This window comes from Aphelocoma coerulescens, chromosome 4A (assembly GCF_041296385.1).
Source record: "Aphelocoma coerulescens isolate FSJ_1873_10779 chromosome 4A, UR_Acoe_1.0, whole genome shotgun sequence".
Taxonomy (NCBI): Eukaryota; Metazoa; Chordata; class Aves; order Passeriformes; family Corvidae; genus Aphelocoma; species Aphelocoma coerulescens.
The window spans coordinates 9,166,961-9,184,289 of record NC_091018.1 but is presented as its reverse complement, the minus strand read 5'-3'; the positions used below and the strand labels follow the sequence as shown (position 1 = coordinate 9,184,289).

General features: G+C 42.3%; 1 protein-coding gene across 13 annotated transcripts in view; it reads right to left on the bottom strand.

Moving 5' to 3' along the window:
- Positions 1-65: 65 nt before the first annotated feature.
- The window catches only part of PLS3 (plastin 3), a 50,237-nt gene continuing 32,973 nt past the window's right edge, over positions 66-17,329 (bottom strand). For all 13 annotated transcript variants that reach the window (XM_069015212.1, XM_069015209.1, XM_069015219.1 and 10 more), the window contains 14 exons: positions 13,704-13,867; positions 11,209-11,338; positions 10,639-10,771; positions 9,302-9,383; positions 8,467-8,632; positions 7,244-7,386; positions 5,809-5,904; positions 5,103-5,298; positions 4,380-4,458; positions 4,107-4,221; positions 3,860-3,993; positions 2,890-3,013; positions 2,178-2,302; positions 66-1,363 (listed from right to left, as the gene is read on the bottom strand). In XM_069015212.1, the coding sequence (XP_068871313.1) occupies positions 1,231-1,363; positions 2,178-2,302; positions 2,890-3,013; positions 3,860-3,993; positions 4,107-4,221; positions 4,380-4,458; positions 5,103-5,298; positions 5,809-5,904; positions 7,244-7,386; positions 8,467-8,632; positions 9,302-9,383; positions 10,639-10,771; positions 11,209-11,338; positions 13,704-13,867 (1,820 nt within the window). In that variant the 3' untranslated portion in view covers positions 66-1,230. The remainder of the gene's footprint in view (positions 1,364-2,177; positions 2,303-2,889; positions 3,014-3,859; positions 3,994-4,106; positions 4,222-4,379; positions 4,459-5,102; positions 5,299-5,808; positions 5,905-7,243; positions 7,387-8,466; positions 8,633-9,301; positions 9,384-10,638; positions 10,772-11,208; positions 11,339-13,703; positions 13,868-17,329) is intronic.

Below are 17,329 nucleotides of genomic sequence, written 5' to 3'. Positions count from 1 at the left end.
AGAAGCACCAGCTGCAACTGAAGACAGGCTGCTATGCTGGGTCAGTGCAAATAAGGAGAGAAGCAGGTATTTAAATGTTTTTATTTCAACTAATGCTTTGCCACCATATTACATCACTTTGAATAGCTTGGAATAGCAATATGATCTCAAAATATAGCAAACAGCTTGCCAAAGCAAGAGAGTATTAAATCCTATGGATCCAGCATCTTCCTTCTTTGTTTCCATTTATCTGTAAAAATAATTTTATGTTCCAGCACATTTGCTGTTCGTTTTATTGAACTCTGCTGTTTACACCATGTGCCTCTTCCCTGCACAAAACCCCTCCACAATGTAGTATGGTTTTGCATCTAACAGCATTTTAAATAAAAATGTTACAGTTTTCATGCAGATTTTTGTAAAAATTTTTTTCTAGGTGCACAGAACTGAGCCAAGATGCATACAAAAATGCATTCACTTTCATTCTCAGGTGTAACTGTGCCATCAGCAACATCATCATATGTGACTGCAAGAGGTCCAAGGATGGTGGTATTATCATATGTAGTATAACCTTAAAAAACAAACAAACCAAAAAAAACCCTTTTTATAAGCAGCAAGAGAAAAAAAACTGCCATGCTTTATTTGTAAAGTAATCAAAATAGTTAGATGTACAAAAAAGCACCATGTACAAAGAATACCAGAGGAAGTACATCTTCCTAATCACACATTTCTCATTTAGCATTGCGAGCTGGCCTGCAGGTCCCAACTTGTACTGTAGCTTTATTTGAAAAATTAAAGATGTGGTCAAACCTAGAATATGCTTGGACTGTATGATAGAAATTAAAGTGGACTGCAGATAGAAATTAGATTTGTTTCCATTACAACTCATACCAACCACCTTAGAGCCCTCAGGGGTAAAAAACCACATATCAAGTATCTGAGAAATAATGGAGTGAAAACAGCTCCAGAGCAATACTGCAAGATGCAGGTCTGCTATGAATGCATTTCTGTGAGCTCTTGATAAGTTAAACTTTCCTTTGGGAAAAGAGCACGTCTGTTGGTTAAAACTCCTTCCCCCTGAGAATTTTGATAAATTTGTCTTGCAAAGCAAAACAAAGTCCTTTGAACTTCAACAGTTCCAAGGCCAACAGCATTTCAACATGATCACAGCTGATCTGCTACTCATGCACCCACAGTGGCAGGTTGGGTTTTTGTTGCATTTTGGGTTTTTTTTCTTTACATGGATCGTCTCTTTTATACTCGCTTCATTCCTCTGCCCATCAAGCAGGCAAACACGGTCATGACCATCTTTGGCTTCACTTCCACAAGATCTTCTGGAAGAGCATAAACTCTGGCACCAATTCTTCTTGCCATGGACACAGCATACCTGTTTCACCATGGAAAGATGAGGTGGTCAGCACCAAGACTGCTACCAGTAAATGACAAGTCAAATCCTGCCCCATCCAACACAATTTCACCTATTCTTTATTAAGATTCAAGATGTGGAACAGTTTAATCACACCACATCCTTTTGTTTTACAATTTTTTCTCATCTTTTGCTTTACACACAGTAAAGTGTTTTTTGATGTGCAAATTGACCTTTGAATGTCAAGTCCACTTTACCAACAGTTAAAAAAGAATCTTAATTAAAATTTGTTAGGGCTAATAGCATATATAATGAAGGATTAATTATGTAACATTTCCTCTTCTGTTTGCTCCTTATGAATAACAAAGTGAGACTATTATCTGCCAGAAATTTTGCTGTCATTCTGCCACTGCTAACAGTCACAGAACACACATTTCAAAGGCATGTTTTAATAGGCATACTTTAAACTTGACAATCTATGATGATTCAACAACACAAGACACACAAGGGTTCAATTTCAAAATTGTAAGCCACCAGCTAAACACTTCAAACTCCTGAACAAACAGGTGAGAAATGGAGTATCACTGGTAAGAACTGCCAGAGCTGTTCTGCTTTTCTCTCAGCAAGCCACAGTTCAGCCTACTGCTCCCTCCAGCGTCACAGGCAAGGACAGCAACTGGATTTCAGTAAGTGCTGCCTGTGTAAAAAGTACTGTGCCTTATAAGAGACTGAAAACCACAGCAATAAATAGTGGTCAAAGCACCTGCAGCTTGAGGCCAGCACATTGAATGTGCACGCTTTCAATCCAAAACAGCTTTTGAGAGAACAAACTTACTTAGCGTTATTTTGCTTGTCATCTTCTGACAGGTGACCAGTCTTTACAAGGTCATAGTTGATACATCCAGGCTGTATGGCATCGATTAAATCCACAACTGCCAAGCTCGTGCTGATAGTCTTGTCCTAGAGAATACAGGGACAGAGAAGTAAAGATGAGAGTGTCCAATCCTTAAAGCATAATTCTCACCTCAATTCAGCTGCTCTGCAACATGCAACCAAAGAAATTTTAAATAAGCCTTTTCAAAGCAGCAGTGTTAGTGACTATTCCCAGGTGGACCAGAGGGAAAACCAAACTGCTGCCTCGCCTTTGGTGATAATACTATTACTCCAATTTACTGCCAGTGCCCTGAAAATACAAAGAAGTAATCATTGTGCAGGCAGCAGGTCTGACCTGCTGAGCACAGCCCGAGGCACAGTGCTCACCTCCAAACGCACACCAGCTCCAGCCCCTTTGCTTGCCAGCATCTCAACTCCCACCTCTGCCCCAGATCCTGACCACCCTCCCCTCCTCTGCCACTACTCCCTGCTATGGGCAGTCCTAAACAGTCTCCTATCTTTAGCTTGAAGCCACTCTGTTCCCAGCACATCCCAGCACAGACTGAATCCTGTCCTGTTTAAATTCCTTTCTAAGATGTCTCTGCTGTTCCTCCAGCCAAGGAAAGAATTTTTGGGCACTCATCTCCTTTTGTATGCAAGAAGGGAACCTGCACCTTGAAGTTCTGGATGGAGGTGGACTTGCCAGCTTCTTTCAGGGTCTGGTTTACCCAGCTGACTATAATGTCATCGTTGGCTTTCTGACCATCACCCAGGTCCTCGAGGACATTCAGCGTGTACCTGAGAACGAGCAGAGAGAACAAGACTAGGCACAGAGCCAGAGAAAAGCCATGCAGCCAGGATGCAACACGAACCATGGCAGCTTGGAAAGTCTTTACATAGTCTCAGCTCTAGGTTTGGGGTTTTTTTTTTAAACTCTTTTAGCAAAAAGAAAGAACCATCTGAAGTGTGATTTCTGTTAAAGCATTTAGTCTTTCTAGCATTTCATGTCCTTTAATAGGAGCTCACAAAATTGCATGGGCTCAGGACACTTGTTAAACTGTTTGACCATTGAGCATTTGCTCCATAGGGGTAACACATTACCTAAAAGGTGTGTATTTACTCAGGAGTTGGCATTCAGACCTCTAATGTCAAATTAGGAGCTACCATGCACCTTTTCTCCAGACATATAAGTGCATAATCTTGCAATTCTTCAGAACTAGATAAGAAACAGGAAGATCAACCTTCTCTGTTATTAAGTTTCTTCTTTCCCCCATTCCAATGCAAAAGAGGGCCACAGAGCAGCCCCAGAATGTTTCCCTCTGAATTTCCAATTAAAAATTAGAACATAAAAGTTCTGTAATATTCCTGTTCAGTTTCTGCATGTGGACCAGACTTGAGCAGGTGAGAGAGAGGTGATCCTTGTCACAGGATGATCACAGGTCCACCAACAGGCTGTCTAGAGGTGTCTGCTCCAGCCTGTCATGTGCAGCTCTATCACAGTTTTTTCCCAGGTGTGTCTCAGACACTCCCCGAAGGGCAGAGGGTTTACAATCTTTCTGGGTGACCTGTTACAGGTGCAGCAACACTCTCATGGAAAAAACTTCCCCAGTTCTGTACTCCATTTATATTTGAGAGGGGCCCTACCTTCTCATCAACTGCCAGACCAAGGCCAGTGTCAGTGTTGGGTTTCCATCATTCAGATCTTGCCCTCCAATGCCAACCAGGGAGAATTTAGCTGGATGCTTTCCCAAGTCTACAGCGTAGTTACAGTTTTCTAGCTACACAGGACAAGAGTTCAAACAGAAAAATCACTCACACTCACTTGACTGAAAGCCTCAAATAGGAATTTTTAGTGTCCATGACTTCTTTTAAAGTCTTTTGACATTTTTACCTTTTTCATATTTGCTCCAAGTTTAGGGTACGGAGGCTTGTTAACCTTATTCCAGTCAACAGGAACTTTGATCTTTTCATACAGTTGTAGTATTACCAGTGCATCTTGGAGATCACTAAAGTGGAAAACATGGATTAAGTCTAATGTTTTGAGATTTAAGTGCATTCTGACTTTGTCACATCATGAATAATTACTATTCCTTACAGGTTGTCACAATTTCAACAACCCTAAAAAGAAAAAAAAAGCTGGGTCTCCCAAGAGCCTAAAGTTTACCCGTAGAGGTGATTTACGTGAGGGCTCACACCAAGAGAATTCATCCAATTGCGGAAGGTCCGTTCCTCACGTGTCTCTCCTACATGACAGAAAACAGGTTCATTGCAAATTCTGCAAGTTCAAAGCTGAGCAGGGATTTCCACTTTGCAACGCAGGAAGCTTTGAGCAGCAGAGCTCACCAGGAGGTTTTAAGCAGAGAAAGAGTATTTTTTTCTACTATAATTTTTTTCAAAGGAAGAAGGTGACCCTGCTATCTAGTCTTAGATATCATTTTGATTTCCTTAGGCCTCAGAAGAGGATGCCTTTTGCACTTTCTTCAAGAAAAAGGAGCAGAAAGGTCTTTCACATGGGTGTTAGCTAACTGCTGTCACAGCCCCAGTCCCAGCTGGGCCAACAGTTAGCGCTCCCATGAACATCTCACCATTACCAAGGTTTCCTTGCCCATCACAGGAAATGGCAAAACCAAATCCTCTGGCATTGTGACTGGCAGCTGTCAGTGTGCCTAGAGGTTCAGGCTCCACAACAGGGTCAGAGCAGCTGAACAGGCTGCCAAGTGCCCTTCTCATCTGCCCCAAATGAGTAAACAACCACTGCAGCACTGAAGCCTCAAATCATAGGTGTTACTTCAATGGAGGTACCTCTGTAGGGCACAGCCTCCTGTGACACAACTGTTTACTTTAGATAGTCCCCTCCTGCTAATTTTGTGACTGATACGGCCATCACCTTCCAGAAGGGTCCAGTCGATGTCCTGGTTTTCAGGCTTGGTAAGCGCTGGGTACTTGTTGAACAGGTTGGCAACGAAGGCCAGGTTCAGTTTGGGGTTGCCACTGACCACATCAGCCGGTGTGACAAACTGCCGGCAGCCAAGCCGATCTGCCTGCTGCAGCATATACTCTGCCCTCCGCAAGTCATCCTTTTCCTGCCAGGGATGCAACAGACAAGAGCTGTCGTGGAAGAGACTGGGCTACAAAGCAGATGGGAAGCTCCTGACCACCACCTGGAGCAAGGTCCCAAGTCCACGTCTGGCATTAGTTGCTAACTGAGCAAGGGATGAGGTACACACACCAACCCCTGCTGCTGTGCCACTGTCATGGCTTGTCTTGCTATTTTTCTTAGCATGGTGCTTTCCAAGCTCACATGCCGTCAAATTTTCATGCTTTTGGAACTTGGTGGTTCAAAAGAAGTCAGTATGCTTCTGAATGGAGCAAGCCCACAAAGAATTGCTCAATCACCTCTGTTAATTGGAGGGTAGTGACCAGGCTGGCAGCAAGCACTCACTGAGCACACACCTGAGGTGTGCACATGGCCACTGACATTGTACATGCTCTAGAAATTAAGATACCAGGTTACCCAGATGTCATGGGGCAATGATAGGGTACAGGTAGTTCATGATTCTACAGGATGAGGACACGACAGCCTGAATACTTACATTGAAACCCGACATGTTAATATCAATCTGAGGCTCTCCTTCTTTCTGCCCTTTGGGTGCAATTTGATCGAGGAGGTGAAAATAGGCTCTGGAATCCTGAAATGAATGAAAAAGGAAATTCAGCTCTCCTGCACAGCAGTGAATACATCATAGCAGTTCATTTAAAGGTCATTTTTAACAAGTCACCATGCATAATTGGCTTATGTACCTTTACTGAATTGCCAAAATCTGTAAGCTTAAAAGAGAGCACAATGGTAGAAATCCAGGCAGCAGGAAAGGAAACAAAGGGAAAAGGTTAGAAATATTTAGGATGACAATTATGTGGTTTGACTGTTTGAAAGCTGCCTTTGCTGCAAGCTCTGGTGTCAAAACCACCTCTGCAGTGGCTGGAGGAGGCAATGACCCCATGCTGCTCACACTCATGGCCCCCAGATGCCCCAAGGCAGCCCTAACCTCTAAACAAGGCAGCCATTCCTACTGCTACAGCAATAATGAAAATGGCTCAGTGAAGACAAATTCCAAGCAAAAAGCTGATTATAAGATGTCTGAATGTTTTCTTCTGTGCCTGTGCATTAGCTAGAACAGCTTAGAGGAGAGAGGCCAGGGATGGTCAAACCAGGAGGAGCCAATATCAACTACATGTCCTTTTAGTCCTCAGCACTAAGGAGGACCTCAGCGTATCATGGCAGCCTAGGGTATGCACCAGAGAAGCCAACAGCTACCAGCAAAACTGTAATTTTGAAGTTGGAAATAAGAATGACTATGCACACACACAGGTCAGATCTATGCTCCCCATACACCTCAATTATCAATTTTTTTTCTATCTCAATCTTTCTCCTCCTTGAAACTGCTGGCCATGTGAATAAGCTCCAGAAAACTGCTGAGACCAGCGTCCAGATGCCCCACACTGACCTGGAGTCACCATCCTCCATTTCTCACCAGTGCCCCCCTCACATCTGAAAAGCAGCTTTAAGAGTCCCTACTCCCATTCCTACTAAACCCAAGTGAAGAATAAGAGGTCTTGTTCCACTTCCTCTCTCCAGCCCATGACATTTTAGATGAAATGCCATCACCTGCCAAGAGTACGTGGAAGTCTCACTCTACAGTGAAGCATTTTCCCCCATTATCTTCATCAAAATATGGATTAAGGACATTTGAAAACATATAAGTAATACCAGTTTTGTAGTTGATTAAAACACACCTCAGCAGCACTGGAAGAGAAACAGTTCAACCCTGGGCTCATCCTCATGGCAAGAGAGAACAGCACTGCAGGACCTCAAATATAACATGCAAACCCCCCTGGTAAGACCATTCAGTGTACTAGATCAGGAAAGGTCCTGTCTAAGGATGAAAGGCCTCATTTACACATGCAAACACATCCCTGTCTGGCTCCCAGTCTTTTCCCAGGCATTGCAAATCAGGAGAGCTTTGGTACCTTGATATCTGAGCTGAAGTTACTGATTTTGTGCCAGCCTGCATTTTCCAGGTGGAAGTTGGCCCATCTTAGGAGCAGCTCTTCTGGGGACAGTTTCATAAGGTCCTCCAGATTTTCACCATCACGAAGTAAGGCAGCCAGTGCTACAAGAAAAATGCTTGTGAGGGAAGAGTCAAACCTGCATGTCAGCGCTGCAGCAAGATTTCAGGGGCGTACAATACTAATTACTGATTATGTCAAAATATTCTGGGTAAAGCAGAGTTTTCCTGAGTTGGCTCTTACACAGAGAGGAGTATAAATGATCTAGAAAAATATGTGTAAAAAGTATTTTCCATTTTCTTGTATAACAAAATTCTCTGGACTTTATGTGCAGTCTTTTAGCTGATGACAGGAAGCTAAATGCAAATGCACTTCTATCTCAATGAAAAATGCTTCCAAGCAGTTTCATAAGCACCATTAAAAAAACCCAGAGGAGCCAAGATAAGCACCCTTTCACCTGGCCAGTGCTTCTCTCGCCATGGATTTTCAATCTAAGCCAAACAATGTCAACACTTCGCAATGGGGAAGCTTAAATAAAAGACACTGAAGCCCCTCCATCCCCTCCAGATGCTCTGATAGCACATGCAGGTATATCAGGGCTCTTCAGGCAATTTGGAAAGTTTAAATTTTGGAGGTTGTCAAGCAGGACCAAGTGAGCACAGGGAGACATCTGCAGCACCAGTCTCTCACTACCTAGGACAAAGCAAGAGCTCAAGCTGCACCACTGACAGTAGCACGGAGGATTTTAGAACCAAATGGTTACCACAGAGCTGAAGCCCCCTTTTAAGAATTTTTTTGCAAAAGATATGCAGTTGTTCATAATCCTAAAAGGATGCAAGCAGCTTTGCCACATCCCAACACTGTGAGGTACCTGCAGCTGGAGCAGCCTAGGGCATCACCAAGCAATGTGCTCCGTCACTGCCAGGCTCAAGCCAAGCTACATCTTGACTTACAGGCTGGTGTTCAGCCAGTTCTCCAAGGCTGATACACATCACCAGGATGGCACAACCCACCTGCACGAACCTGCTGCACAGCTACAAACAGGCTGGAGAACATTCAGCTTGGCACATGATCCTTCTTCCAGCAGAGAGGAGGGAGGAAAAAGGCAATGGCAGGGCTGGGGCTGACAGCACAAGCAATGCTGTATTCATGCTGTAGAAGTAACAACTTAGAATTTAAATTACCTTCATTTCTGCTGAGCTCGATGTCAGCAAACAAGCCAATCTTAATGATCTGCCAGAGGAGCCCAAGGACCAGGTGGGGTTTTCCTTCCCTCAAGTCCTCTGCACCAATATTGACAACATGACAGCCAATGGCGGATGCAGAATTCAAGGCCAGGTTGAGGTTCTCCTGCAAACAGCAAAGCCCAGTCAGACACAGTCCAGGGAGATGCTGCTTTCCCTTTCATCCAGCACCAGCAGAGTGGAGGTTTGCCCCTTGTCCTTGCTCCAACAGCAGTAGCTCAGAGGAAACACTCCCGGCCACTCTCCACCTGAAGTTTTAAGGAAGCTGTGGTGGCAGCAGGCTGAATCAATGAGAACTGAACTAGACACCAGGGTTTAATTTCACCCTCTGGTATTTAATTTCAGCCTCCAAGTTAGTTGCATCTAGTGGTATCAACAAGAATAAGGCTAGAAAAGTGCTAATTTATACACACACACACATCCTCACAGAGGCATCCTCACAAAAACAACCTGCCCTAGTATGAAATTATTCATAGCCAACATCAATAACCACATTGTTTAAAAAAGACAGTGCTGTACATTATCACCACAACAATATCATGTGTGCACAGCATTTCAGCCACTTTACCCATTTTGTCATTAATTCAGCATTTTTGAAATATGGCCACAGAACTGTCAATTATGCACAGTACAAAACTGCATTTAATAATAAACAGAAGTTATAGAACTTGCTCCTTTCCAACATTCCACAATAATGCCTTGAGTCACCATGCTGCATTCATTAATTCTATCTTAATATAGATTTCAGAAAATAAAATACAGAAACGCATGATACCTGAATTATGAATGGTGTGAGTTTCTTCTTATTAATTGCTCTTTCATCAATTGTGTCAGGAACAGAAAGATTGATCATTTTGCTGTTAGGGGGAAAAACAATTCTATTTGAACAACATTTAGTATTTAATCCAAACAAAACTCAGTGTACTGTGACAATACACCACAGCACATTTCCTTTAGCCTGCTTCGTTTTGTGTAATTTTTTTTCATAAAATGAAGGTTGTATAAATCAGAAGTTAATATTTACATTATCGAGAATGTATTTGTAAGTAATAGCTAAGCCTGAAACTTTAAACATGTTCCCAGCCACTGCTGATGTCAGCTGCTGGAGCAAAAAGAGCACATGAATTATTCACATTGCAGTCCCTCAACTAGTGAAGACTCAATGCTCTGCTGACATCCACTGCACATTCTAGTAAGACAACAAACTTCCTCCTATTGTAAAGGTTTACTACTGCTGGCAAGAAAACATGCCCCAAAAAAGAACAAACACTTGGAGAGCTCAGTGGGGAGCATGTGAGCACAATGAATTTTTAATCAACACAAAATAAGGCAAATTTAAACTTTATATGATTAACTACTTCCTACTCAGTTCAGTCTTTGCCTAAAGCCATGAATTACTTGAAACTTGGGAAATAAAAAATATGTATCATGAACTAAGGTTAAAAAATAAAAAAAATAAAGACAACAGCTAACTGACTTACACTTACTTTGTGTATTGATACAGAATTACTGAAATTCCATGTTGATCCAGTTCTTCACTATATTAATTCACTTACAATAAAACAAATGAACCTAACCCATAAACCCAACAAAAACCTCATACACAGAAGGCTGGTGGCATTTAGCAGCCTTACTAAGTGCAGTTATCAAAAAGAACAAGAGGATTCTCAGAAAATCCATTTTTGGGTTAATGCATAATAAGGTCACTAACATTCCCACAGAGGATAGATACTGTCTGTCTAAACATCCAAGAGAATGGGCTATTTATCACATGTGACCACCTTCAAGCTACCCAGCACCAGGCTGAGTTTGCACCAGGACAACTCCTGCTCCCAACAAAGTACCTTCTGCCCCCTCAGCAAACTCAAGTCTCAAGCCCAAACAAAAGCACTGGATGAAAATATCAGCTGGCACCAAAGCTGAGGCATCACAAAATGGCAATGAAAGCCTGGAAGACTGAGCCTCTTTTTATATTTGCAAAACATTATGCACACACACCAGTCACAAAACCAGCCTAGAATAGGATGAAAATTCCCCTAACTACAGTTTTGGAACGTTATTTTGCTGATTTTTAATTTTTTTTTCTTTAATTCAGAAGCCATCGTGACTTACCATAGCACAATCCCATCTCCCACAGCTTTGAACAGGTCATCTGTATTTGGGTTCATTGGAATAACGTGCCTACAGTCGGGATCAGTTTCCAGGGCTTTGTTTATCCAGTTTACAAAGGCATATTTCTCTTCCTCTAAGATAACCAATTGTAAATTTAAAACAGGTTTTTTCATAACATACCAAAGCTTTTCCCAAAAGAAGCCGAGTACAATAGCCCAGGGAAATAACAGCCCCACTATCATTACCACACATTTTATTAGTCACACAAAGTTTAAAGAAAGAAGACTCTCACTTACAACTACCAGAATATTCCTGTTATTTACCTGTTACTCAACTTTATTATACTCAAGTGTAACACAAGGACTTCATCAGCAAGCACAGTTAACGAAGCAAATAAGAACACATTTAACTTATACACTGCTAAATTTGCAGCATATAAATTCTGTCCTGCTCTCACCCTGACATGAGATCATTCAGCTCTCGGAGAACTAGAGCACAGCACAGGACACGATGGTAGAAATGGGCTGGTTTTGGCATAGGACGTGCAAAAGCCAAGAGATAGAGTGGTACCTGAGTAGGAGTGCTGGGTCCCCTCACTGGAGAGCTCTGAGGTGCCCCCGATGGCACAGATTCCTTCCTTCCTGTTAATAGCTCTTCGGAATGTTTTAGCGATATCGCTGCTTTTCACCTCTTGGAAAATCTACAATTTAAAGTGCTCTGTTAGACAAGAAAAAATTGTCTTCATAAAACAAAAAGGACCACAGAAGGAGCTATTTCTTCTCAGCTTCAAAGCAAACTTCACAGTAAGATCAGCGAATGTGAAGGGCCCAGCAAGGGTGTAGTGATATTAAATCTGACATGGATAGTGGGCAGAGTCATCCCACTTTCTCAAACACCCACTGCAAGTGCCTATTGAAACAGAAGCATTAGCCATGAAGTACCTTGCATATATTTACCTTTACAAGTAGATTTCAAGAGACCATAAGAAAAAAACATGAAACTTTTGCAGTCTGAGTACAGGTAACACATGCAGCAGTTCCTGCAGGGCCAAACTTGAGAAAGCTGTGGGGCAATTTTAACCTTTCTGCGTAAGCCAGATATTTGTGGGACTGTGACTTTAGTTCACACAAAAGACTTTGTCCACAACCCAAGAAACCATTCTCTTTAAGCATATAACAGTCAAATCTGCAATAGTGTAACGAGTGCTCCAGGTAAAGATTCCCCCTTCCTCAACAGCAGGCTTGGGCTAACTGGCAAAACACCCTCTTGTTGGAGGGCCGAAGAGATGCTTTAGCACAGGAAGACTGCACATGCCATTTGCACAGGCTGGATGTTACTGTTAGCAGCCCCAAGGCCCTACAGAACTGAGCAGCTATTAGTAAAAAACACATTCAGAGGCTGGAAAGCCTACTGTAACTCTCTCAAAACTGAACTAAATTAGTTTCAACAAAGCTGAAAACACAAATGAAATGTATACAGGTTCTCTAAACATTACGCAGAAAAAGAAAATGAAACAGCACTGTAAAGCAGGGCAACAATGTGCTTCCGCTAAAAGGAGAGGACACCAGGCTGCAGAGGTGTCACCACAGGTCCAGGCTGCTGGTTGTCACACCTTACCGTCCCCATCCCTTAAACACAGGGAAGTTGGCAAGTCAAGATGATGATACAGTGCAGTTAAACCATCTCCTGATGACATGCAGAGGTCGATCAGGTAAAGCTGACTGAGGATTTGAGAGCCCAAAAGTTGGGGGATTTCTGGTTGGTTGGCTTTAACCACAAGGATTTTGATGCAGATCTATTTATTTTGAGATTTCCTGTGTTAACTACTGGTATTGCGTATCTTCTTGAGAAGATGTGCTCTAATGCTGAGGTACCACTAAATCACTTGATCCCAATGTAAAGTCAGTTCATGTTGTTCTTTCTACCATAACTGCAGCAAAAATGCTCAGTTAGAAAACAGCAAGAGTTCAGTTTGTAAAAATCATATAGCTAAGCATTGCTGGTAATGTACACCTCAGCTGCCCTAAGACATTTTGTGTGTACTCAATCACTGGCGCCTTTCAAACGCAACAGAAGAGATTTAACTTTGCACTAGGAAGGAAGAAATAAGAGTAATGGACCAGCTCAAACCAACAGCTAAAACAGGCAGCCAGCATGCAAATGTTTACAAATTGCAAACTCCAACTTACTAGTTGACTCCGAACTAAAAAAGTTCAGAGGGTCTGAAAACAATTAAGGAACAATTAAGGTGAAGATAAATTAAGAAATATCAAGAAAACTAAATGACTTGAAAACAGCTCCCTCAATGTACTGCATGCATATACTTTAATTACTCCTTCAGCATTCAGTCATCAGAGCATCAAAAGGATGAAGAATGTACATCAAACCATTATCTCAGAAGTCTTGTGCTTTTATCAAAATAAATTCTGGCCTATTTCTGCCAAAAAAGACTGATCCTCCAACTTTTCCTATCACCTTACTCCTATTCTTCCCTTTCGAGGCAACAGATTTGAATTTTCCTAGATCACCACCTAGCACAAATCCAAGTCTGTCCTGAAATGCCCTTTCATGTCTTCAGCAAATACTTGTAGTCCCATTAAACAGAGAAAGGAAATTATACTGATACATGGGGAAAACAAGCATTCATCTGTGTGCCTGGAAAAACTGAACAGCTTCCAGTATATACTGTAAGCCTGGACCATTGCAAGTCTTTTTTTCCAGTTGTCACCTCATGTAGAAACAGTATTTTGGCCTCCACTGAAGCTATCATACAGGAAAGCCACATGGATTCTTTTTGGTTGGTTTTTGAACAAAAACCAACCAGTATTTCTCCACTGTCCAAATCTAAAGGCTGTCAATAACAGCACAAAAGACAGATCATATACAGATACCTGTACAAAGAACTGATTTTTACATGGCTAGTCCTCAGAATTGATCAGTTCGTCAAAAGAAAATTAGGATTAGGGTAAGTGGCTAAGAAGTCAGGTTCGACCTCTTCTATGGTCTTCCTTAGCTTAGTCTAAAAGGGTCCCCCAGGCTGCTGGCAATTCAGAAATTTCACTTACATAGACGAATTCTTCAAAACTAATCTTCCCATCTTTATTCTTGTCACCATCAATCATGAGCTTCTGGATGATCTCTCTCACTTTGTACCCAGGGAGAGGCAGGCTGGCTTCCTTGAATAGCTCATGCAATTCGTAGTCACAGATGAACCCATTGCTGTTGAGGTCTGAGGAAGAGAAGAGGCAGCAGAAGGTTTTAGAAATGTGCCTGTACCTGACAGAAATGACCCCCAACAGAGGGGCAAAAACATGACCCCCATGTCCAAGAGCTTTATGGAGAGCAACCTGCGCAGTGGGGACTTGCTGAATCCATGCAGGGCATGGACACACAGCAGGATGGACACACCAAAAATATCACTGTTCAAAGGACACCCCTAGGAACCAAAGGCATGCAGTAAATACACACAGCACATCCTCAGAGAGGGTCTCAACACAAGCCATGGGAACCCTGCAGCTCTGGGCAACAGCAGCTTCAAAGCAGGACTGACCAGGATGACTCTGGGCACATGTGACAAGTCTGGTGTTAAAGTTTCACAACATCTGCATTTTCATAAACAATCTCCAGAATGTCTCTTTTTACATCTAACTACCACTGCCTTTGCATGTTAAAAATAGATGGTAATGAAACACAGCACCTCTTATTTTCGGAACTGAAAACACCAAGTCAGCTCTGCAGTTGCATCTTTATCATGTTGTCAATGATGTTCTCCATTTCACACTGACAGCAAATTGCAACCAGGTGCTTTATTGCTGCCCAAGAATGCTCTGCAAGGACATTTGCTTTCACAGTCTATCACTAAGCCACAGCAGCACCCTGTGTTTAGTGAGATATTGTCACCCACAAGACCGAGGAAGAAAACAAGAATCTAGTGTGACACTGGAGCTTTGCATACAACAGATCCCAATCTCTTTGGGGACATCATCACATCTACTCACCACACATGGTAAATCCAGCAGCCCCAGCCTTTCTTCAGGGAAGTGAGATTTTCCTGCCGCTATGGACAGACAGGGGTTGCGTGCCTCCTTTCCCCAAGCTAACCAGGATGAGCAGAGTGCTGCTCACAGCACAGCTGGCACCCAGGTTTCAGCAGAGAGGAGTCCACAAGGAGACAGAGCATTTGACGTAGTTGCACAGCCCAGATTCACACCTCAAAACATAAGCATGACCCTCCAGCCCCATCTTTGGAGAGGCAGGGATTCAAGACATGTTGTACTGTTACTGGCTCAGTAACAGGATGCTAAAATCCCTTTGCTGTAGGCAAGTGCTACAGACAGCCCAGGGAAGTTAACTGAGTGCCTGAAGAGCTGCACCACCCCCAGAATTTGGTTTTCTTCAAGACGGAATCACAGCCACTGGGGTCAGTATTTATGCTTAAAGGGAGATATTTTCAAGAATAAAAGAAAGCAATCAGGATAGCTCTAAGGTCCAGGGTTATTTTTTTTAACCAAATTGTGGAGGTCAATTTACCTTTAATAAGGAGTCTGTGGTTTTTAGGTTTTGTTTCACAGCAATGTTCCAGCAAGCAGCATGTTTGCACCACCACTCCAACCATTCTCATTTTCCAGATCCATATGGGATTTTAAAATTGTTTTTATCAGTTAGCAAGAAAGTGAAACTTTACTCAGTGGCAAACATCCAAAGTAACCAGAGCAAACCTGTACTCCCTCCCACACCCCAGTCTCAGGCTAAGGGAGAGCACCAATTCCAGTGGATTAAAAAATACATTAAACTACTTTATGTAAAGCCAGTGTTTACAATAGCGCTGATGAAATAAAGTGGTTTTCAGCAATGATTAATGATACCAATAGGCCACTGTCTGGCCCTCAATTTTAGAATTTTATTCCAAAATAATACAAGCTTACAAAGGCAAGCTTTATTAACAGTCCAGCGTGAGATGTCATGAGCAAACTATTTCCCCTCTAGATAAACCACAGCTTCTTCTATTATGGTATTTTTATTACCGAATCTAACTTTACAATATGCATCTTTTCCCCTCCTTACAGCCAGTGAGGAAAATAAGTCAAGAAGGGATTTCCTAATCTCCAGAGCCTGTGAACCTAAAACAAAACTTTGCTTTCACCCTTAGCCTACAGCCAACTTCATTGCTTTTGCCTGTGCCTGACTGAACCAACCACAATCCCTCAGCATGCTGACAAATTAAGCGTGTAAATCCAGAAACATCCGTTCATCACTTCTTCCAATCAATCCACCACCTAAGTTTACATCTACCCAAAGGTTAGAGTGGATGTAAGTAGCAGGCAAAGGACAGAGAAAATAAGACTTCAAAATATATATTGTATCCTTGATAGGATCTGATTTTTATTCAGATTTGGTAAAGGTTTTCTTCTTGACATGTCTAGGTTAAGCATTCAGAAGTATTTCTGATTCAGGCTTGCATGTCTGAGCCTATATTCAGATGTGAAAGGAATAAAACCTTATATGGTATTTCAGGAGGCAGAAGCCTGTTAGGTGAGACATCAGGAAAACAAGCTCCAAAGTCTGCAACTCCAATAAGGAACGTATGGATAAAAGGATGCTGAAACCTATTTAGAGCTTGGTTCTACATATGAAGCCCTGCAGGGCTGGTGTCAGGAATTTACGCCAAGCTAGGCCAACATCTGCCCAGTCTGATGGTTTCATTCACTCCTGCAATCAGCATCTTCCCAGTCCTCCAGGTGTGCCTAGTTCAAAGAAGATTTACCTTTGCTCACTAAAAAAAAAAAAAAAAAAGAAATAGGAGCTCTGCCACACAAAGAGCCATCTGAAAAACACACTCACATGGGAGCTCACGTGAGTCAGGAGCATGGCACAAAGAAAGATTCTGCCCATCAAGAAAGGCTGCATTGGGCTCAGACAAACAGAACAAAAACAAGTGTGAAGGACACACCTTAACTCACTCAAAACCTTTGATTCTCAGGATTCAGGACCTAAGGTCTTGCAACTCTTAACAATATCCCAAATATCCACTTGTAAGAGTTACTCTTCCATAGTATTCTGGGAAAAAAAATTGATCACCAATTTAACTTCACAGAGTAAAATGGCATCTGTGTCCCAGACACTTGGGAGTGGGAATTACAAATAAATCAGGTCTGTTAGTTTAACTGTAAGACCACACACCAAGTTACTGGTTTTGCACTGAAGATGCCCTCATTTCAAGTTCTAGCTGGTTGACAGATTTGAGCGTTAAAGCCTGCTGGTTTTACCATAAAGTGGTGCTGGCCTGTGGTTTTGGCTTGGTAGCAGAGTCAAGTAGTCACTGATTGACTATGTGATGGAAAATGAACCTGTTCTTAACATGTCAAAAAGCCTGACATTATAATAGGCCTAAGACCCCTATCCCATAGGGCAGCTGCTTCCCTTCCTACTGTCTCTGTTCCCCTTCTGGCATCAAATGTACAAAGAAGCAGCATTTTAAAAAAGAACAAAAAAAAACAACAAAAAAACCCCCAAAACAACAAAAAAACCCCACCTCTGCAGTACCAGCCAGTTCCAAAACTATTTCCAGCATTACTGCAGGCCCACCATATGGTGCCTTGCTGGATGTCCTGCAACAGGACCAGACTTCAGAAAGAAGGTGGTCTAAAATCCCTCTCTAACAAAATCTGAGATGGTATTCCACAGCTGAAGA